Source organism: Callospermophilus lateralis, chromosome 16, assembly GCF_048772815.1.
Source record: "Callospermophilus lateralis isolate mCalLat2 chromosome 16, mCalLat2.hap1, whole genome shotgun sequence".
In the NCBI taxonomy this organism is placed as follows: Eukaryota; Metazoa; Chordata; class Mammalia; order Rodentia; family Sciuridae; genus Callospermophilus; species Callospermophilus lateralis.
The window spans coordinates 75,909,624-75,932,010 of record NC_135320.1 but is presented as its reverse complement, the minus strand read 5'-3'; the positions used below and the strand labels follow the sequence as shown (position 1 = coordinate 75,932,010).

General features: G+C 45.8%; 1 protein-coding gene across 1 annotated transcript in view; it reads right to left on the bottom strand.

The window, feature by feature from the left end:
• Nucleotides 1-22,387, bottom strand: part of Fer1l6 (fer-1 like family member 6) — a 113,987-nt gene that overhangs the window by 36,329 nt on the left and 55,271 nt on the right. The window contains exons 20-28 of the mRNA XM_076835781.2: nucleotides 18,796-18,930; nucleotides 15,865-16,014; nucleotides 9,447-9,557; nucleotides 9,058-9,219; nucleotides 7,704-7,884; nucleotides 5,194-5,420; nucleotides 3,333-3,455; nucleotides 2,048-2,087; nucleotides 722-837 (exon numbers count right to left, since the gene is read on the bottom strand). Of these exons, the coding sequence (XP_076691896.2) occupies nucleotides 722-837; nucleotides 2,048-2,087; nucleotides 3,333-3,455; nucleotides 5,194-5,420; nucleotides 7,704-7,884; nucleotides 9,058-9,219; nucleotides 9,447-9,557; nucleotides 15,865-16,014; nucleotides 18,796-18,930 (1,245 nt within the window). The remainder of the gene's footprint in view (nucleotides 1-721; nucleotides 838-2,047; nucleotides 2,088-3,332; nucleotides 3,456-5,193; nucleotides 5,421-7,703; nucleotides 7,885-9,057; nucleotides 9,220-9,446; nucleotides 9,558-15,864; nucleotides 16,015-18,795; nucleotides 18,931-22,387) is intronic.

Sequence of the window (22,387 nt, the reverse complement as noted above, 5' to 3'; positions counted from 1 at the left end):
GCATATAGACATGACTTTTAAAAATATTTATTCTTAAGTTTTAGGTGTACACAATTTCTTTATTTTACATTTATGTGGTGCTGAGGATCGAACCCAGTACCTTATGCACGCTAGGTGAGCGCACTACCACTGAGCCACAACCCCAGCCCCTAGACATGACTTTTCCAAGTGGTAAGTTAGAAATGCAAACTAGAATTGAGCTTTAGGTTTGGTAATATGATGAAATTATTTATTTAAGTTTCCTAACAAAATTATGTACCCAAATTGGTTGTCTATATACATAACTTTCATACTCCAAATTTTCACATCCATAAATATGGTTCTAATACTTTCTGAAAGATGTCAAGATTGGCCTGCTGGACTTTACTTTATTGGAGTTAAAACTCCTGCTTCTCTAAGTGTGTACACATCTGCATGGTGATGTCAAGTCCACGAGGTGAGCCAAGGGCTCACATACTGTAAACTACTTTGCCAGGTCCAAGGTGAACAATGTAAGTTATGCCCTCCTCTCAACGTATAGGGAAGTAGAAAAAAATAAAATGAATGAGCTCCATTGTCTTGGCTTACATACTTAAGGTTTATTTCTTTGCACCAGTGATTTCAATGAACACCAAGTAAATTAGTTCAAGCGAAGGCATTACTAGGATTTACCAAAGCACGAAGGGGACCCCCCTGCTGAGCACCTCACCCCACCCAAGTAGAGACGCTTGTGTGCCCATACCTTCAAGACAGCCAGGTTAGGGATTGTGTCATCTTTGGGTTTCTTCTTGAGCAGCTTGTCTTTCTTCTTCTTTGGGCTATCATCTATATCAACCACTACTTCATCTGGTTTTGCTCCTGTGGATATTCAGGAGAGACTGCTGGATTTCTCATGGAAGTTGAGATGAGAAGGAATAGAGAAAAGTTCCTTCTTTCCCTTTGCTCTGGCACCTGTCATAGATTTTAACTCTTCTTTTAAAAAACATAGCAACGTTTTGCTGCAGTATTGCTATATACAGCCCTGCAGCCTGTGTACCATGTGGCAGCAGGGGATGCCACTCTCATAGAAATGGAATGTCCGCAGATCCCCAGAGGCCAGGCAATGTGTTGACCTGTCCAAGTATGTGTAGTAACTCATTAAATCAGGCACAGAGAGGACACATTATTTACCCATTCACCCAATGAGCAAAGAACAGACCCAGGATTTAGATCAACTTGAAAGCTTTTAGTTACACTTCCTCTTTTTTAAAATATTTATTTTTTAGTTGTAGTTGTACACAATACCTTTATTTTACTTATTTATTTTTATGTGGTGCTGAGGATCGAACCCAGGGCCTCACACATGCCAGGCTAGTGCTCTACCGCTGAGCCACAACCCCAGCCCAATTTCCTCTTGAATGTCTTTAGGTACTTGAGATTCATCCAGCTCAATGGGACTCAAATATGTTAAATGTCTTACACAATATGATGTTAGTGCAATTACTCAGTAACTTTTTAGCAACAGGCCCAGGAAAAAACTGCGAGGGATGGACTTCTAGATCTGCTATTTTCTAGCTGTATAATCTTGGACAAGTTCCTTGATCTCTTTGTACCTCTGTTTCGTCATCTGCAAGATGAAGATACCATTGTCTACGCACAGGGTTGGCCAGGGAATCACATGTGCTAATTAGTACTGGTCTGAGGATCTGAGCGACCCTGGGCCTCCTTCATCTGTCAGTGTCACCTGAAAAGCCTTGGCTACTTGCTATTACTGTTACATTTAGGCTGTGACCTGCGGTGGGCTTCAGTTGAGTTTGTGGTCATTTCTCATCCCAGACTTCTTTCATTTGGGTTTCTGCCAAACCAGATCTATCCAATACTTATGAAGTGAGTTTTGGAAATGAACATTTTGGTGCCGAACAAAATTCAGAGACCTGAGACCTCTGTCTAGTTCGAATACCTATAAGACCTTTATAAAGCATCGTCATCCTCCTGATATTGCTTTCTCACTTGGGGATACGGCTGAGTTCTAATATACCTCTCAATGACCCTTGTCCGATGTCCAAGAATCCCCAGAACAACCTCTTACCTGTGTTGCCTTTTGTCTCCTTGGGATTGCTCTCCTTTGCCTTAGAAAAAGAGAAAGACAAGACAATTTTCGCTGTCATGCCTAATTTACCAGTCCTGACTGCTAACAGCTCTGATTCAATTATCCCAACTCTCTGCACTCAGAGATGCCATTTTAAAAGAGAATTCAAAGAGTCCCCCAGATGTCCCTGGAGTGAAGCTTTACTGGATCGACATGAGACCCAACTGCAGTGGGATATTCTGCCCAAGAGAAGAATGTCCACACACCCAACAAACATGCCACCCAGCTGTAGGCCTCCTTGTCCTCTCTGGGCAGCTCCTCTCAGCCAGGGTAGACTCCCCACTATTCTTACATTCCCCTGGCGCATCTCACCAGTCTGTGCTGAGAGTTTTACTGGCTGGCCTGTGGGGTCCTTGGTCCCACATGGACTGGGGAGGGGATCAGGGAAAAGGGAAGGGGCTGAGCACACACGGGAAGTGGTCGCTTCCATCAGAGCAGAAGGAGGGGGGTTTAGAGGCAGAGACTGGTGTTTGGTTTGTTATTTTACTATATATCAATATGTGTGAATTGTCCTAGATGAAACTATAGACTTTAAAGAATCAGAAGAGTCTCTATTCAACTAAATATAGCCGAGACATCTGACTAGCCTTTCATTCCCTTTTTTTCCTTCCCTAGAAGTCTTACTAAATTCCATCAGTGAGCCTTTGCCTAACTCTCCAGACACTCCCCCCCCACCCCCGCCCAGCGATCCTCCAGCTTTATGGCTTGTTCCTTGTTCAGTTCCAGGTACACGAGGCTCTGCTGTGGCTCTGGAAGTACCCTGGTTCTTGCCTTTTGCCAAGGCCCAGACCCGCCTTTACTTTGATAATTTCCCGTATAAACAGAGAATCCTGCTGAAGACCTGAGGCCACCTGGCCTGGGTATCTCCTGGTGCACACGAAGCCTCTGTCACTGACGCCCACCAAGCAGGACTTGACTTCTCCTTGCTGGACCCCGTGATCTCACTGGGAGGAAGCTCCCCCAGGTGCCAGGCTGACCGGGACATCCTTCCGGCAACGACAACAGAGCTGTGTCTGCGCCAGCTCCACTCTCAGGGTGGAGGCTTATCATTCTAGATCCTTGGCCCTTCTAGAATTCTCTTTTAACCTTTTGCAGTTAACAAAACCACCCCTGAGTAGGCTCTACACCTAGTGAGATTTAAGAAGAGAGCTGTGGGATTTGAAGTGGGAGAAGGTGCCGTGGGTTCTCTTCAGGCCCTGGAATGTCACAGGCAGGGCGACTCTACCTTCTGTGCTTTCTTCAGGGAAGCATAGTACTTGGACCACCAGTCAATGACATTTTCAGCAGATTCATCTGCGATGGTCCTCTTTTTCCTTTTGGTGGATCTCCGGGTAGGCTTCTTGGCATCCTGCCAAGGAATAAGGGTCGGGTCATTAGTTGGGCCTTGTCTTCTGGCAGACTAGTGGCCAAAAGCTTAACTGAGGAAGAGAACAGATGTACCTGTTGGGTTTATGGTAGCAGCTCTCTATCATGCTAATAAATGAAAATCTAATAAACTGTTGATAATAAATAATGGATCAATAATAAACTATTGAGGCATTCATGCATTCATTCAGCAAACAATTTTTAGGAATAGTTGAGATACTGTACTTGATACTGGGGATATATGGGGACTGAACTCAGTCTGACATTTGGGAAGCTTAGAGTTCAGTGGAGGAGAGAGGCAAGTGTCAAATCAGCAGACCACAGGACACAGAATGGCACAGAGGAAAGGGCACTATCTTCAGAGAGACCTGGGTTGCAATTCATTAAGCAGGCAATACCAGTGCTGTGATTCTCAGATTCCTCAATGATAGGCAGAGACCAGGGACCACCATACCTGCCTACTTCACTGTTATGGGGATTAGGTGACGTCACCTAGGCAATTCTCTATTAGCTCCATTTCTTTCAACAGGTGTAAATAAATGACATCTGTCACATAAGTGATGGGGTGGTGGGGTGCAGTGATATACACATGGCAGAAAGAGGCATTTTGGGGAGAAGAGAGTCATGGCACTGGAGGCGGCCTAAGACTATCACACATCTGGCATGCCTGCACTCTCCCCAATAATTCTCTTTTTTTAAACAAATGTAACACCACTTTTCATTTTTCTGATTGTACATGATATAGAGTCACACCATTCATGCAATCATACCCATGCATAGGGGTTATAATGTCCATCTCATTCTCCCATCCACCCCACACAAACACCCTCCCCTCTCCTCCCCTCCCTCTCCTCTGCTCAACCCAAAGTTCCTCCATTCTTCATCCCCACTACCACCCTCCATGGATGAACATCTCTTGAGCACCATTTGTTTGCCAGACACTTTCTCAAGGGATGGGATAAAAGAAATGTGATGTTACAAAATCATCTCTTTCTAGATTTAGAGTTTTATGGTGTCAACAAACACTGGGACCAAGCACACCAACTTAAACTAATGGGTGCCATTTGAGGGTGATGCAGAGAACCCAGTGAGGTGTCACAAATGGTATCTGAGGATGGATGAGATAGATGGGCACAGCCTGAGCAATGAGCCACGATTCCGACTTACTATTCTTTTTATTTCAACCTTTATTATTCATGGGGCAGGCCGTTTCTTAGGACTTTCTTAAAATGGTCTTGGACTTTGTACTCAAATTTATAACTTAGAAAGATCAACTCTGTCCTTGGCTGTGGTTCTTTGTGTACTTTTCCATCTTCCCTTCCTGAATCTCATTTAAGTGAGGATGAGAAGTCTTACTCCTCTGTAGAATCAAAAGGTTTATCTTTTTGTTCCCATATGACCATGTACAAAGTAGGCTCTGAATACTTGTGTACTAGTCCTGGATAAAGAATCCATTGTCTTTTCAAGCTAATAAATTTAGAGGAGTTTGTTTTCAATTAATTATTACTGCCACATAATTTTATACACATTGAATTTCTGATTCTACAAGAATGCTCTTGTAGAATGGGTATCAATATCAATATTAGTGGGAAACTAATACTCAGAAAAAGCAGGTTGCTGGCTCAAGGCTGTACTGCTAGTTGTCAGAAAGATTAGTGCATAGATCCTCCAATGCAAATTCCAGTGGGCCCCGTAAACATGGGGAAGGAGCACTCCCTGACCTTAACGTTTCCGTCTTTTGGTGCCTCCTGGGCTGCTGGTGTGGGTTCAGGCCCCAGCATAGGGGAGGAGTCAGGTATGTCCACCAAGACAGCTGGCTGAACCTGGGCAGAGTCCGGAACCACCGTGGGAGGCGGATCAACATCCACATAGATGTGATCTGTTGGAGGGTCCTGGGAGGACTCATGGAGTCCAGGAGATTCCGTCTCCACCAGTGAATCTGAAATTGCTGGGGCAAAAGCACACTCAGTCAGAGAACAGGACTGCAACAGAGATGGTCATGTCAGACATCTGATATTAGGAATCAGACCTGGACTCAAATATGACAAGTGTTACATTTCTGAACCACTTTTCCTTACTTAAAAAATGACAGTAAAAATACTCATTTCACTGGGGGATAAATGGATGTCCTGATGTAAGGCATCTGGTGCATAATAGGTAGTCAAGAAGTGGTTGCATTTGTTGTTGATCCCTTGGGGACATGTCAATCTATCAAGGCCACTGGAATATAAAAATCAAGGCTTAGAGCAAATGTGCTCAGTGTTGGTTGTGTCTCTCCAGTGTATTAACACAGGAAGTTTTGGGAAGGTCCACAGCTCAGCTTACTCCTCAATACAGGCAGAACTTGAGCACTTGAATGCCCTGCTTGGCAGGGAGCAGAGGTAGGTCCTTGGACCTTATGAGATCCTTCACTGGCCCTTGATACCATTAAAGAATCATAATGGGGTCATTTGCTTCTAAATAGTCCCTTCTCTGCATTTTTGCTCTAGAATTCCATGCTTAGGGGCAGTTCTCAGTTGGGATTGCTGAATTTTCAGCAGCAAATTTATCCAATGAATCTTATAGGTATCTACTCTGCTGGAGGCAGAGACAGAAATCAGCAGGACAGACTAGAAAACTAAGAATGAGATGGGCAACTTGGCTTATGAGAGAGAAGTAAAACCAACCAACGGGGAAAGGAATGACTGGTTAGCAGGCCTTGGGGGTGGGGATGGTCACTCTAGGGAGAAAGACTAGCTGCATCCCTCCTAAAATCAGGTACCAATGCAGATTGACAACGTAAGTGCTAAAATCACAAAGCCAACTGCAGAAAACTTAAGATCTTTGGAACCAAGGGGAGAACAAGAGTTTTTAAAACCAGATTCTGAAGTACAAATCATATAATTTAAAACTTGGTTGGATTTAACTACATCAAAATTAAGGATTTCTGCTCAAAGATGAGGACTGTAGGCACATTTAATCATTATCTTTCTAGGAAAAGATATGAGCAATAGCTACTGGCATCAAGAACAGACAAAGAACCTGTGAATCAAAAAGAAAATTAAAGGAAGCACATCAGACACAAACAAAGGACACGGGCAGACAAATCACAGAAGAGGGATTGAGACAGCAGGAAGGATATTAGAGGTGCGCAGTGGTAATCAGATAAACCCACGCTGAAATAACAACAAGACACTATTTTATATCCACAGGATAGCAAAAACAAAATCCAAACCACGTCAAAATAAAACCTCAAAAAGATGAATCACAGGAGGTGTGCTGAGGAGGGGGAAGTGGGGCTTCAGGGGCAGCGATGGTGGAAGCACAGACTGGAGTACTTAGTTCAGCACCATCCTCCAGAGCACCCCCTGTCTGTACTTAATGAAATGACACGTGCATGTTCCCTGTGACCCAGGAACTCACTCCTAGGCATACATTCCAGAGAAATTCCCATGTAGCATCTTCCATTACCAACACAAGGATTCATCAAGATGCAGTTTGTGAAAGTGGGGAGTGGCAGGCAGCTAAGGGTCCAACACAAAGGGACAGGAAGAGCAAACTACAATAGAGGAAACAAGTGGTAGTAATGAACTACTGCACACACAGCACCATGGGTAGACCCTAAAATATAGTGTCGAGTGAAAAGAATAGGAAACCAAAAGACAATTATAGTACCATATAATTTATGTAGGTTAAATATGTTTTAATTTTATAAGAATGTCATTGTGGGGCATACGGTGGGGAGGAATAGGAATCAGAAGAGGGATTAAGACAGCCTTCAGCTGGCCATGCAGTTTGCCAAAACACTGGAGCACTGTCTTCCAAAGCCAGGGAATAAGTACCAAAAAATATGAGCATGTCTTGCTCACACGGAAGATAAAGACAGAGAAGCCTGAAGGGATCAACGATAACAAAAGGCATGGAGTTGAGAAGGGCAAGATTCTCCACTTGGAGCACCTGAGATCCAAAATGGAACAAACCAAAATGACGTCAAGCACAAAGCCACAAGAAGTGCCAACAGAGTGGAGAAAGAAGGAGCTTGTCATACTCAAAGATGCCTTCTGAGAGGAGTCACCCCGATATGAGTCTTAACGTAAGAGTTTCACAGCTGAAAGAGGTAGAGGAGACTGCAGGAGCAAGTCTGTCAGAAAGATCCACCCAGCCATCTGACTGTGAGCCAGGTCCCCAGCAGCCAGCCTGCAGGTACATGGCTCTAGAGTCGCAGATCCAGAGTATAGGAGGAGCCTCCTACCTTGCCCACCTTGGGCTCCATCCACCTGTGAGATCAGGGCAGGAGGCTCTCTGGATTTACACAAAAACTGCTTCAAGCAGTTGATGGTGTAGGTGCCCACAAGGGTGCTCCTCCCGAAGGCTCTCCAGTCCACCACGCAGATGCTCAGTGGCGGGTGCAGAAGTTCATTCTCAGGCAGCTCCTGCAGGAGAAGTGGGTGTAGGAGGCCACTGCCTTGGCCAGGCCTGGATGCTCACATTGCTAACCTGTCTGCGGGCAGGCCCAGAGCCAACTCGCTGTCCACCCTCTCCCTTGCTCCTGCCTTGCTCTTCTGTCCTTCAGATGGCCATGCAGTTTGCCAAAACACTGGAGCACTGTCTTCCAAAGCCAGGGAATAAGTACCAGAAAATATGAGCATGTCTTGCTCACAGTTCATCCCAGGTTTAAACTGTAAACACCTCCGCTTCTGTATTCTCTAGAGCAGCGTTTTCAACGCTCTTATGTTGCCATTATTGGCCAGTGGGAGACTCCCCTCAAATGACAGACTACCCAGCCCCAATATGTCAGATGAGAGTCAAGCCATTTAAGGAGGAATGAGGGTGTGGGGACAGTGCCCTGTACAGTTGTTTCCCCTGGTGGTCCGTGAGGTTTAGTGAAGGCCCACGTGAAAGGTTTGCAAACAATGTGCACGGTCCTCAACTGTAGTCTTCCCTAAGTTATCATCATGTGTCCCATGGTGCTGATGGGGTGGGACACAGCAAACTCTCTCCTTTTAGTTAGTTCCAAATCAGAACACAAAAGTATATTGACATAAATAAAAGTGCAGGTCTCCACGCACATCACTTTAGAAGCATAAGTGTACATGCAAACTACCGACATTCTAAGAACAAATAATGTTTGTTTTTTTAATTGAGCTATTAAAATAAGTTTTGATAGACTGGTGGTTCTAAGACTGTCACGTGCGTTGGGTCCACCTGGAGGGCTTGTTTAACCAGAGAAGCTGGACCCCACCCTCACCAGCTTCCAGTTCAGGTACTGGGAGAGGGTCTGAGAATGTCTGGAACTGCGCATTCCCAGGTGATGTTGCTGAGCATGAACTGGGGCCAAACTTCAGGAACCACTCACTATTCTCAGCAAGTGTTTCAACCTGTTTTGATTTACTGTGTGATCTTAAAACGTCAAAAACAACAATCGCAAACATCTACTTGCTTATTCTGAAATTCTGGCTTTTTGCAATTAGACTGCTCTTTCTTTTAGGCAATGGACACCTGCAACTGGGAGATACCTCCCCTAGCCAAGCAGAGGAAGGGGTGGGGCGCAGCGGCTGAGGTGTGCCATGGGCGGGGCTCTGGGTGGGGCAGCAGAAGGGACGCACCACTTCGAAGGCATCTGCCTGGACGCTGAAGTTGGGGTTGTTCTTGTAGCTCTGGATCACGCAGGACTTCACTCCCCGTCCCCCACATTCAATGAGGACCTGCGGCCGGTCCACGGACAGAAGCTGCACCTTCTTCATTTCACGGACTCCCCAGAAGAGCACCTGAGGAGAGGACCCGCAGAGCCATAGCCCACAGTCCCAGGGACCCACGTGAATACCCCGGAGATGGTGGGAGGGTGCCTTGACCCCCGGAACCACAGCGTGCTTCCAGGCCTGAACTCCGTCTGGTGCAAACCCGATGGGGGCTGCCCGGGGTCAACCATCCACCCACACGGCCCCTCTCACAGTGTAGGCAGGACCACTGCCGAGTCCCGGGTCCCGAGTCCTACCTCCACACGGTATTTACTCAGCACTGGCCGAATGTTGGCAGGAACAGGGTAGATCTGGGTGAAGTCTGGTGGGTCGAGGGGAGGAAGCCCTTGCAGCCCAGTGGGGGGGACCTGCCACACAAAATGGGGGCCATTGAGAGAGCTGGAGAGGAGTGAGGGAGACGGGCAGAGCCATGTGGTCCTGCCTCTGTGAGACATGGCAGTTTTGTCAACTTGAAATGCAACAAGGTCCATGCAGTTTACCAACTTTATCTATTCATTGACAAATGCATTAACTTCCAAGGTGGCACTCAGTGTGTGTTGCAGGTAGATAAGATGTAGCCTTCAGGAAGCCTGGCACAGAGGGAGAAAAGCAAGACAAAGAGGAAGACCCTCACACTGGATGAAATTCCACAGGAACTACAGCCGTGAAATGGAGAAAGAAATTCGTTTCGATTCTGAAACTTGGAGTCCTGCCTATTCCCCCCACTCCAGATTGTCAAGACCTCAGAAAAGGGGTAATGCACCACTACAAAGAGATTCAGATTTGATGAAACAGCAACTACTTCTTAATCAGTGAGCTGGAACACAATGTTTTTTGAAGGCAGAACTCAGAAGACATGTCACTTCTTCTGCCCTTGGAGTTACACAGGAAGACAACTGTACTTTGTTGACGTCTCCCACAAAAAAGACTGGAGAATGTCAATAAGGACAGAGTCTTTTTCCTGAGTTGTCCACCATACTGCCCATACTGCCTTCAAGACCTGGCCTTTCCTGATTTGTTCCCAGCTCCTGTGGTCATTCTCCTGCCGTTGTGTTCTTTGAATGCAGAGTACCCTCCATATAGGTTTAGTGTAGAAATTAGAGGACTAAGTCTGGAAACCAGACTCTACTGTGTGACTTTGCACAAGTTACTTTTTTCTCTTTGAGCCTCAGATGATCCATTTCCCCCTCAGGAATCAGATGTTCCATTAAATTGTGCCTTGGAGCCAGTGTTTCACCTCACTGGGATGTTTTGCCTAAATGACCTACAGGATTTGGCCAAGAAATCTTTGTTTACTTCTTCTCATTCTCGAAGCTCCTCAAGTGGTGCTCCATATACAGTACGTTCTTGATAAATGTTCATTGGCCAACTGACACATCAGCTCTGTATGCTAGAAAGAGCCTGATTGCTCATCAAAACCTGCGAAGCACAAACACAGCCCCATTCCTTTTTCAGACATATTCTAGTTGGCAATGGCAGATGTGGTTAGGCTAATTAGAAGAAAGCTCAGAAAAAGAAAAGCAGATTCTGCAAAAAGCCAAATAGGCCCAAGATGACGAGGCTACAGAAGGATCCAGATAAAGGAGCTGGCACGAGGAGGATGAATTACTCAGCACTGCCTGGCACACTGGAGTGGACAGCGAGGCGGGCAGTGTGGCTGCAGAAACCATCTCACTGGGGAAACTAATTGCTTCTGGCTCCAACCATAAAAACCACAAAATAGCCAAGATGGTGACATGGGAGAAGCTACCTCTGGGTAAGCGTTTTAGATTTTCATTTTAATTGACACATAAAAATTGCACATATTTATGGGGTACAGTGTGACATTTTGATACGTATATACAAAGGGTAAATGATCAGATCAAGGTAGTTGGCACATCTACCACCTGAGATGAATATGTGGGAACATTCAAAATCCTGTCTCCTAGCTATTTTGAAATAACTCACCATTGTCAGTCTTGGTTGTTGCACTGGGATGTCGGGCACTAGAAGTTCTTCCTCCTCTCCAGCTGCACCCTTGTCCCATTAACCATCCTGTCTCCATCCCTCCCTCCACACCTGCACCCTTCCCAGGCTCTGCTGGTGCTACTAACGTGCCTCCTAAAGACCTCATGCTTCCTCGTCCTGGGAGTGCTGTCATGGCAGCATGGGCAGTGCCCTAAAGAAGCTTCAGCCCAGCCCTCGAGGGACCTACAGCATGGTGGGGACCAAATGAATTTGCCAACAGCTAAGATCAAGCTTCACAGTGAAGTGGGCCTGTGGCTGACTGGCCTACAAAGCCACATGCTCTGCAGCCGCTCAGCATGCAGCGCCAGGGAAAACAGAGGACCTCCAGGAAAGTGAAATACTAACAGTTGGGGTGAGCAGAATGGGGTGACCAGCCTGCTCCAATGTCCCAATGGAGATAAAACCTGGGGACTTCAAAGGAGGTCCAGCTACAGGGTGGACAAGGGGGCAGCAGGTGAGGTATCAGATGCAACATTTAAGGAGGAGCCCACTAACAGAGCCAGGCTTGACCCCAGCCCCAGCCCCGCCCTGCCCATCTGAAACTGGTGCTCAGAAGACTTTCTCCTCTTTGTCTCCCTCAGCCCATCATCTGTCCTTCCATTTCATCCACGTTGAGGGCAGTGGTGAGGGACCAGGCTTGGGCTCCCTCACTTGTTCACTGGGTGAACTTGAACACGTTACTGAGTATCTCTAACTCCCAGTTTTATCATTCATAATATGAAGGTAGTAATGTCGACCTCACAGAGTTGCTGAGAAGAACTGCTGAGACAGCATGCAACAAAACTTTTGTTTCTGGCACACAAAAGTTCTCTTGGAGTAAGGGTAAACTGGAAATCCACTGATTTTTGCAAATATTGAAGCTCAGCTTCAAATCATCTTAATTACAGATTATCTAAGATTGCTAGTAGTTTCAAAATACTTCAGTGAGGGCCTAAATTTCCCTGAATATTGATATATGCAATATCTAGCATGTGATAAAATATAGCTGCTGGCGCTACTAACATGCAATATTTAGTATATAGTATATGTACTATATATATAGTTTATAGTAACTACAGTATTTTATAGTATAGTAACTACAGTATTTTTCTTACAGTGATTAAAATCCAAGAGAAACAGCAACCAAAGAAACAGACCTTAGAGGATTTAGATAATGTGGTAATCACATATGAACTCTAAAATATCAATGCTTAATCTGCTCAACAGGAGGTTAAGAATTTTTTTCTCTTGTCTTTTTTTCCTAGCAGGGCCTACAACCCAAGGTTCACTCATGCTAGGCAAGTACTCTACCATTGAGCTACAGCCCCAGCCCAGGAATTTCAAGAGGAGACTAAAATCTATAGTAAAAAGGAAGAAAAAGGAAATTTTATGATAAAAATACGCTGACTGGAAAAAAGAAATTAATGAATGGGTTTTAAAAAAAAGATCAAATGCAGAGAAAGCAGAGAAAATGAACTGGAAGACAGATCATTATGGTGGCTAGAATAAAGCTCAGAGATAAAAGGGTAAATAACACATAAAAGAATGAGAGGCGTAGAGCACAAATTAAAAGTTCCGGTGTACACGTAATTGGAATCACAGGGGAGGGGACAGAGGAGAGGCAAGGACGCGAAGGGGGAGGATGGAGCAGAAGCAGTATTTGAAGAAATAATGACTGATAATTTTCCAAAACTAATTAGAAACATTGAACCACAGTTTCAGAAGCTCTAAAAAACCAGGGTGGAGACAAAGAAATTTCCACTTTAAAGCCACACAGTAAAACTGCTGAAAACTAAACATACAGGAAAATACCTTAAAAACAATCAGAGAAGAGGAAAAAAAAAAAACAACTACTTTTTAAGGAGCAACAATAAGACCAATACCCAACTTTTCAACAGAGAAAGAGAAGCCCGAGAAGTGGAAAGATACCTTCAGAAGGCAGCAAAAAAATAAATAAATTAAGACTCCAGAGGAAATTACCCGACCCAAGTTCAAATAACAAGTTTGTGGCAAAGCCAGAAACAGCCTACACATCTACACTGAGGTCATGCAGAAGCAGGTGATGCAGCCCAGGCAAGAGCTAGGGCAACCCTTGCTATCCTGCTGACCTGCTGGCCACAGAAGAGGCCACGTGGGGCCCTGATCAAGTTGATGGCTTGAGACCTCTTCAGGGCCTCTGCTGGAAGGTCTTATAAAGTATGAGGATCAGCGCACGAGTGGCGTCTGTAAAGCCAAGATTGGTAAATCATTCACTAATTAATAACTGCACCTTTAAAACAAGAAGGTCACACAGAGGCCATCCGAAGAGTGAGAGTTTGCATTGTGAGATCAGGACTCAGGAGTGTTGTGGGGTCAAGAGGTGTGGTGTCAAGAGGCCACGTGGTGTGTGCAGTAAGAATTGTGGAATTGATGGATTTAATCTGGTACATAGAAGAAGCAAGCTACTAAACTCTTCCGTGTCAGGGAAGTGCTGCAGCAGTGGAGTTGGAGAAGCTCAAGGAAGCCATCCACAGAAGAAACTGAGCATGGCTGGTGACAGACGAAGGAATTTCCAGTCCCCATCCTCTCCGCATGTATGAGATCTGCATGTTAAGACAGCACTGATGATCAAATTACTTACTGAACAAGCGATGAAATGAGAATTTCTAATGAAGCCCTAATGAATTGTATCTCTTAAGCTTCTTACCTCGGAGGATGCTTCCTCTATTAAGCCAGCTGTCAGGAAGCGGCAGGAGCTCTCAACAGTGCCCCAGCTCAGCACTGAGGGAGAAGGGGAGGTGGGACCATGGGACAGAGGGCTGAGCCTCAGAGGGCCTTGGTGATCAACTTGCCCAGCCCCTCATTGACAGACAAGGGGACTCAAGCCCAGAGCACTTATGAAGGCAGCTTTGTGCTTCTGAGACAGTTGCCTGACTCCAAGTCGGCTAACCTTGAGCCTTAGCTTTCTCACCTGAAAGGTGGGAGTGTTGGACTAGACCTAGTGTTCCTGAGTCAGCCATTCCTCCAACTTCTTTACCACCTGCACCATTATCCAGATACCATTTTTTTTATTGGACACATCTTTGTTTGTAAAAAGGAAACACCATGTTGCTCAGTAAAAACTAGTGCCCCTTGCCCTACATGGAAAGTCGCCTTAAAAGAAAAGCAATGAAAAAGGAAAACCCCGATGTTGGAATAGGGAATGTGAAGCAATTCTTAAACATATTTTCATGATATTTGGAGGGCCTGGTGTTCCAAGAAGCAGACTTTGAGAAATGTTCCATAGGTAGCATTGATCCTTTCTGGAGGTACAAAGTATACAGACTGTGCTGTCTCTTAAAAAGGGAAGCAGGAAGATGAGAGATTACACTGAGGAATCAGGGACAGATGGGTTAGGGTGTTGTAGACAGATGAACATTAAACTGGATTTTCTTCTAGAAGAACTAGGAAGATCAACAAGGACAAACTCCTTGTGTGTGGATTTAGCCATATTTGGTCCCCTCCCTAGTTGTGACCTAAAATCACTCATTCACAGTCAAAAATCACCCAGACTGGACCAGCTGGTTTCAAAAGTTGCCTTGGGTTCTGACCGTCCACACCTCTGTGCAACACACGTCTGTCTGGCTTCATCTGGTTCGACTGGAATCTCTTGTTTTATCAGCCTGGAATCCCAGAACCTACTATTTGTAGATTGTAGAATTTTCTAGTCTTATTCTCCTGCCTTCCCAGATATAACCATACAGAACTGGAGCTAATGCTTGGATTCTCTCTACTCCATCCTCCCAGAGTGCTCCTGGACTCAGTTTCCCTGACAGCACATTGTTTTTCCAAAACAGCCATTCTGTCCATAAAAGGTTTTTAACCAGATGATGGTCAAAGTCTCTTAAAGCAGCCTGAAAGAACTAAGGCAGGATTGGTCTGACCTAAAGGTGAAATGCCTCCTGCCCTCCGTGTATGGCAGTGAGTGAGAGGCCAATGAGAGAAATCTCTGCTGCAGTCCACCTGCTCACCTATTTGTCCTCTGCATCCTATTTGGTTCTCTACTGGACAGCAACGTGTAGGGGCTCAGCTTCCCTTCCCAATCTCCTGCCTCTGCTTTCTGAAAGTCTTCCTCCACACATTCAAAATCCTCCTAGGTCTCAGTGAGAAGGACTAGGAGCCCTTTGTCCTTGGGAAACTAAGGCAGTGGAAGAAGCAAAAGGCTTTACAGGTCTAAGTTCAACTCTCAGCTCAACCTCCAACTAGCTGCATGATGAACTAGTCAGTCAACCACTGAATCCTCAGTTCACTCTCTGTAAAATGAGAACCATGATACCCATCTCAGCAGGCTTCAGGGACATCTAGTGAGATGAAGGCAAACACAAGCCTGGGCGTGTGGTAAGTGCCCCAGATGTTCCCTGCCTTCCCCTTTTGTGTCCATTCATGATCCACATGGGGTTCAGGGACTCACACATGGGGCTACTCAAACATCAATGACCAAATCCATAAAGATTTTTCATCCTAGGACTCTGACCAGTAGTACAGGGGTTCTAAGAACAGCCCAGGTCACCTGAGTCCTTAAGTTCTACCTCCAGGAGACAGCTCCAGTCATGGGGTAGCAGGGAGGAAGCAGGTACAGCTTCACTGAAGTGACACTTCTAGGGAAGCCACTTCTCTGGCCAGGTAGACCTGACAGACATCTAGTGCAGACGCCACACCTGGATGCCTTACCTGCAGCAGTTCAAACACAGCAAGGAGGTCCCCTCCAGAGATGCTCCCACAAAAGATGGGGTGATAGCACAGCCTGGGGGGCTCATAGTCCTGGCCAGCCAGCTTCACAACTGGAGCAGCCACCGTGGCACCCAAGTACTCTGGCTTTCCCTAGGGCAGAAAAAGAAACAAATTTTAATTGTTTCCTGCTGGGTTCTGACCCCCATGGTTGCAGCTTTGCGAACAATCTTCCCAAGGCCGTCAGCATCAGTGTCTCCCTCTCATCTGCTGATTCAGTCTCTTCTTCTGCCAGTTCTTCTTGCCCAGTTCCTCAGGTGTGGGGAGAAGTGGGATCCACTCAGGCTCCTAGGGGACACTTTAAGAGGATCATCATGGAGGCGCCCTAGCCCAATTATCTTAGGGGCTGTCTCTCTTGTTGTACATTGAACTCAGTTAAAATAATGATCCAGGGAAGACTGGAGGGGGAAGGAAAAGTTAGGTGGGAGCAAACATTCCAAAGGACCCCCCAGGAAGGGCACCATTGTGGTCGGGAGCGTGAGCTTTGGAGTCAGGCAAACTTGAGTTTGCCTTCTTAAATCTACCTCATCCTAACAAGTGGTTGAAAATTATACCTGTTCACAGAGTGAAGAATGATGATGCCTGTGCTTGGCATAGTGATTGACATGTAAGTAAGTCGTAAGACGATGGTAACAATTATCATTAAGTGATGGCATGGTTCTGCTCCATTTTTCTTGGAAACAAAAGAGGAAACTAAAATTCTTTGTACGCATGTGTATGGGTTTTGGTTTCTTTCAGATTGATTCCATGGTGCCCCTTCCTGCTCCTTCCCCAGGCCTGCTCCCAGGAGTCCAGGTCCACACTCCTCCAGGAACAGCGTGTGGCTGAAGCAATTGCTCTGCTTTGCTATTTTTGTCAGGAACCATAAGTATGTAAACTCTCTGGGGCAGGGCCACCTGCTGTATTCACGGTTGCCTCCCCTGGCCCAGGGCAGGTGTTCCATGCCTTTTGCTGAGTGAAAGCTGTTGGATAAATGGCCTTTGCAGTCCAAGGGCAGTGCCCTCTCTTGGCATTGGTCAGGTTGGACAGCCTCGCGGCTTGGTTACCTTTGGATTCATGAACCAGCATTTGCCCTGCAGTCTGTGGAAGGACACTCAATGCAGGTGGAAATGGGGCCTTGACCAAACAAAGCTGCCTGTTGATATCCACTGCTGGGCTCAGAGCTATCCTGGGCATGGGCAGAGTTAGAACAGCTGGATATTAAACAAGTGATCGACCTACTAACTAGTTTGTTTATTAATCCTTCTAGGAATGGTTAACTCAAATTTGTCCTGGAAATGAAAAAAGAGTAAACCTGGACCCAAGAAACCAATTTGCAAAATATAAACTCATTTCTTACAGAACTAGCAGACTCTTATGAGAGCACATGCAACTAGAAAGTGAGAGAAAGTTCTAGGCTGGAAACATGGGTCCAGCAGAGTCCTGTTCTAATCAACTGGTCATGACCATGGTTTGGGTCCCACTCCGCTGCAGTCCCCAGGTGTGAATGCAGTGTTGCGCATGTCTACACATATTTTTCCAGGGGGGATGTGTGAACTTTCATATTTTCTCTCTCTCCATGTTTCTTTTTCCTTCCAGATTCTAGAATGTAAGCTTGAGTTTTCTGGAAAGGGTTTGGCTCAGGGAAAAACTGAGAAAGACTGTGCCTGGGTGCAGATCTAGAAGGGCAGTGGAAAACTACCAAGTGTGATGGGAAAACAGCCAGCCAGCCAGCGCTGGAGGAGCAGGCCTTTCAAAGATGCTTGATTGCTTTTCAAACAGGAAACAAGCACTTAGGACTGCAAATGTGTTACTGGGAACAAAATTGAAAGGATTTTTATTTTGTGACCCTTCCTACAGAAAATCAGCTCTATATCCTGAACAGAAGTCACCTTTCACAAATATGTACATCTAGCCCCAGTTTACAGAGGAGGGATGGGACCCAGAGGGATGGAGTGACATGAAGAACCTATGGGGGAGACTGCCCTACTAGCCACCTGTGTGCAGACCCAAGTTCAAGTCCTGGCTTTGTTCTCCAGTGACCTTAAGGAGGGCATTTGACCTTTCTGTCTTCTCTTCTGGAAAACCAGGAGGGGGCTCCATGCTCTCTGAGGCCTCGGCTCCCCTTCTGTAATTCTCAGGCCCTGGTTCTCTCCTGACCTTGGCCCAGGGCCAGGCTGTCAATGTTGCTCTGAGGAGTGAGGAAGCTTTGGAAAGGCTTCTTGGAACAATGGCTGAACTTTGTAGATTTGAGCTTCTGCAACCCTCTGAGGAGGCAGAGACATCAAATAAAAGAAATAAAGCTTTGCCTTTCATTTTAGACTTCTTAATTTAAAAAATAGGATTTGTCTTTGTTAAAAAAAAATCCTTCAGTAAGCTTTTCCAGTCTACCCCAAATTTCAAAAACACAAACATCTTTGGAGAGGAAGAAGTTTGTTTCCCATGATAGCAGAGAAGGGGTCATAGGATGAACATTTATTATGGGGCCTGGAAGCTTCAGCCATGCAAAGGAGAGACCCAGTTACAGCTGCGTGAGAGCAATAACAACCTCCTATCTTCAAAAGGTGTGGCCATTACGGCAATAACACGGGCAATCTGGGGTTGCTTTATACAAGTATCATTTTCCTGGAGAAGTGTGTGTTGACTAAAGTTTTCTAACTGGGTCCAATTTTAATTGCAATTTAAAGAGAAACAAACCTAAGGGAGAAAAAAAAAAAAACCCTTAAAAGTAAATTGGTTATCACCAATTGTCCAGGCTCTGCAAACCCTCGTTTTCAGAAATCATGTTTGCTGCAAGGCACATCTAGGGCCATGACTACTCACAATGCCAGGACTTCATTTGCTTTAAAGTAAGTTAGTGGAGCATGGGCTAGTGCTGGCCCTGTGGACACTCACCACCGCGTCACTGTCATAGAGCTCCACCACCACGAGGGGCGGGGACGCCATTATCTCCCTCTCCTCTCCGTGCAGCACCAGCTCATTGAACAGCAGCATCTGGTTCCAGGTGGGGGAGAGAGTCTGGGAAATGATCTGGAGGGAGAGACCAAAAGAGCCGTTCAGTTGGGTTGCAGGGGTCTCCAAGGGTCATTCAACAGACACATATGGAGGGCAAAGAGAGCCCATAGCCACCATCCAGCGCAGCCATTCAGCATTCAGGTGTCATGTAAACTGAGCTGCTACTATACTCAATGCCAGGGGAGTGCAAAGATTCCCTGCCCTGGAGGAGCCTACATTCTTAATGAGTTTCACCAGCAGAGCAATGTTTAACACCCCACTTGCATAAATCATCTCAACTCATTCCTCACAGTCGTGCAGCGATGATAACACTAGCAGACCTTTATTGAGCACTTACTGTGTGCTTCCTACTGCACTGTGCAAGCACTGCCTCACTCAAACCTCACTGCAGTTCTGGGAATAGGTATTTATACATATTTTAAAGATGAGGAAACTGAGGCTCATTGTCCAGAGCCAGCATGTGCTAGAACTGGGACTGGATCATCTGGCACCAAAGCTCAGGCTGCCAGTCTTATCCACCCTCACCAAAGACACACCCTATTAACTCCATGTCATGATGGGACACTGAAGATGAGAGATCTAGTGGCTCTTCACTTATGAGCAAAAAAAAAAAAAAGTTGTTATCAAATATCCTGAAGTTGAGTTTAAATCTAATGTTCCTACCATGGAATTCTGTTGGGGATATTTATTGACTACTTGAATGGCTTGGGGTCTTCAGAAGAAGCCTCCCCATTTTACACAGCATCCTTCTACCATGAGGTTTGCTATGGGAGCAAACTGTGAAGTGGGCAGCTGGCTGCACCCATGATAGGAGGGAGAAACCAGAGGTCAGAGGACAACAGCTTGCACAATTGGTGCAGAGTCATGAGTGAGTCACCTACAAGAGATTCTCAGCCCCCCATCAGGCCACTCAGAGGTACCTTCAGAAGGGAGGGCATATTTGACTTGAGTTCTCTTCTCTGTTTAGCTGGATGTTGGAAAATATGTCCGTTTCACAGAGCTCAAGACTGGTGGTGTCTGCAGGATGGGAGAGCCCTGCTAAATTAGGTGACGACAGTCCTGGGGAGAGTCGGCCACCTCTCTCTCTTCCAGGCTGCACAGTCAGATGAGTGGTCTGACAAGAGCAGGGAGCACAGCAGCCACTGGGGCTGAGGAATTTTCCACAGCACCTCTGATCTGAGCCTGTACTGCTATCGTTCTCCCCAGGAGGTCTGGGACTGAGACCTGGACTCACTTCTCAGACTCCAAAGGCCACATGAAACTGTTATCTCAGAGTTTTCCATGGAATTGTCTTCAGTTACGGCATCAAATCATTTCCACTGTGGCCATGAAAGGATATTTTTATTGATCTTTAGGTGAGTCATAAAAATATTGTGTGTTTCAGCAGTTTCCTTCCTTTCTTGCTGTTTTGACAGAGTATTTTATGACTCATTGAGCTCTTAAACATTGCAGAGAAGATCCAACTTTTCTGACAGGATAAAAAGGGCTTAAACCACCCGATGATCAGGAGCTATGGAGTAACAACGCAAAGTTACTCAGTGCCGGGGACTGTCAGCACAAAGAACCACGTGTGTGAATATTGCTTTTGAAAATAGACATGTGATCCCTCTTGTAGCATGCACCTGAGGGTGTGTTACAGAAACAACATATCATCTTCACAGCATCTTTCCTACAGAAATATTTTGATGTCTTCCTTAGCACCAGTCTGTAAATGCCAGCTGGAAGGATTTCAGAGGCCACTATTCACTGATTCATTCATTCATCATGTATCTATTCAGGACTTACAGTGTGCCAGGGCCAGGGTTAGGCACTAACACAGCATCTTGTGCAAGACAGGTGCTTCATAGCTATTTGTGTGGTATCCAGTGGGTACTGACCTGTCCTTGGAGTTGCTTCTGTGTGTAAAAGACCACATAGTCACCTTCAAGAGGTACTCAAAGGCTCATCCAGATAAAAATACATTCTCCCACTTCTCTGCCAAGGTATTCATGATTATTTTTATTTCTTAAGGGCTTCCTTAAAGGTCATGCATTTTACTGCGTTGAATCATTATTTGGGGGTCATGATAATGCTTAGATCACACTTTGAAGAGAGGATCAAATACCCTGGAAAGAATAGACCTTTAGAATCAGGTAACTCTGAATGGAATCCTAGTTTTATTTCCTAGCCTGTGTCCAACTTGAGAAGGTGATTTAACCCCCAGACCTGAGTTTTCCTCATTTATAGAGGGTTAGCACCTAACTTGAGGAGTTGTTATGACCTTTGTCTGAGATAAAAAGTATTAACAGCCAGGCACACAGCAGGTGCTCAATGAATGCTTTTGACCCCTCTCCACTCCATCCTAGTCTGTACTCATTTATAAGTGAATCAACATTTAGGGCTGGGGATGTATCTAAGTGTTAGAGTAGTTGTCTAGCATGCACAATGTCTTGGGTTCAATCCCTAGCACCAAAACCTTTTTAAAGACCCATTGCCTACCACACGCCAGCTGTGGTACATGGGGGTCTTGCCTGAGCCTCACCTGCCTGCTCTGCAGAATCCAGACAACACCAACATCTCCATTTGGACTGCAATGACATATGGCAAATAATGCACAGAAAATGCTTAGCCTCGTGCCTGGCACATGGGGAGCTTTGGATAAATAACTATTACTACCAGCAAAAATGAAGTACTAGATTCAAAATTATGGAGGCAAACCCAGGGCTCATCAGAACCTAGTTTCCCTTTCAAATGATTATTTGATAAACAAAATCCATTTCTTGCTTTGAGATATGGATGGAAATCAAATGAAGATGCTGTCAGAGATGCAAAACAGAAGGATGATTGTCTGGCAGCCGGGAGCTCACTCAACTGTCCATTCCCGGGGTCACCTCTGGGCACCTGGTGTCCCACAGCTATGGCAAGTAGAGAAGGAACCAGGTCCCTGGTTTGAGAATTCCCTTGCTTTGGTTCAGAAGCCTCAATGGCAACAAGTAATCACATAGCAGCTGTTATAAGTCAGGCATGATCGGGGGTGATTTGCACTCTGTGGGTGGGTAGCAAACACTACTGTCCTCCGATTCACAGAGGAAGAATCTGAAGGGGGTTTTGTTTAACATAACACAGCTAACAAGTGGGAGAGCTTGCAAAGGGGACCTGGGTGGCAGGGTTCTTCGGAGTCCACTCAATTCCTGGGCTTTGAAACCCAGGAAGGAGAAAACGGTCTGCTGCCCTAGTGTGTTTCCATTCTCAGGTGCTGAATGAGGTTGGAGTCACTTTCTTGAGGTTCTTCTGACTGCCTTCCCAGACAGAATGAACCCTTCTCTCCTTCTCTTGCAGGACTTTGTACAGCTCTGCACTGGGGGGCTTAGCATGGTGGAGTGGGCCCATCTGTCTGGAGGACTGGGATGTGCCTGAGTAGCACACTGGCAGGAGCAGGGTCTGGCCGGGCATCTTCTGGAACCCACACAGAGCTGGCACTCGATGGGAACTG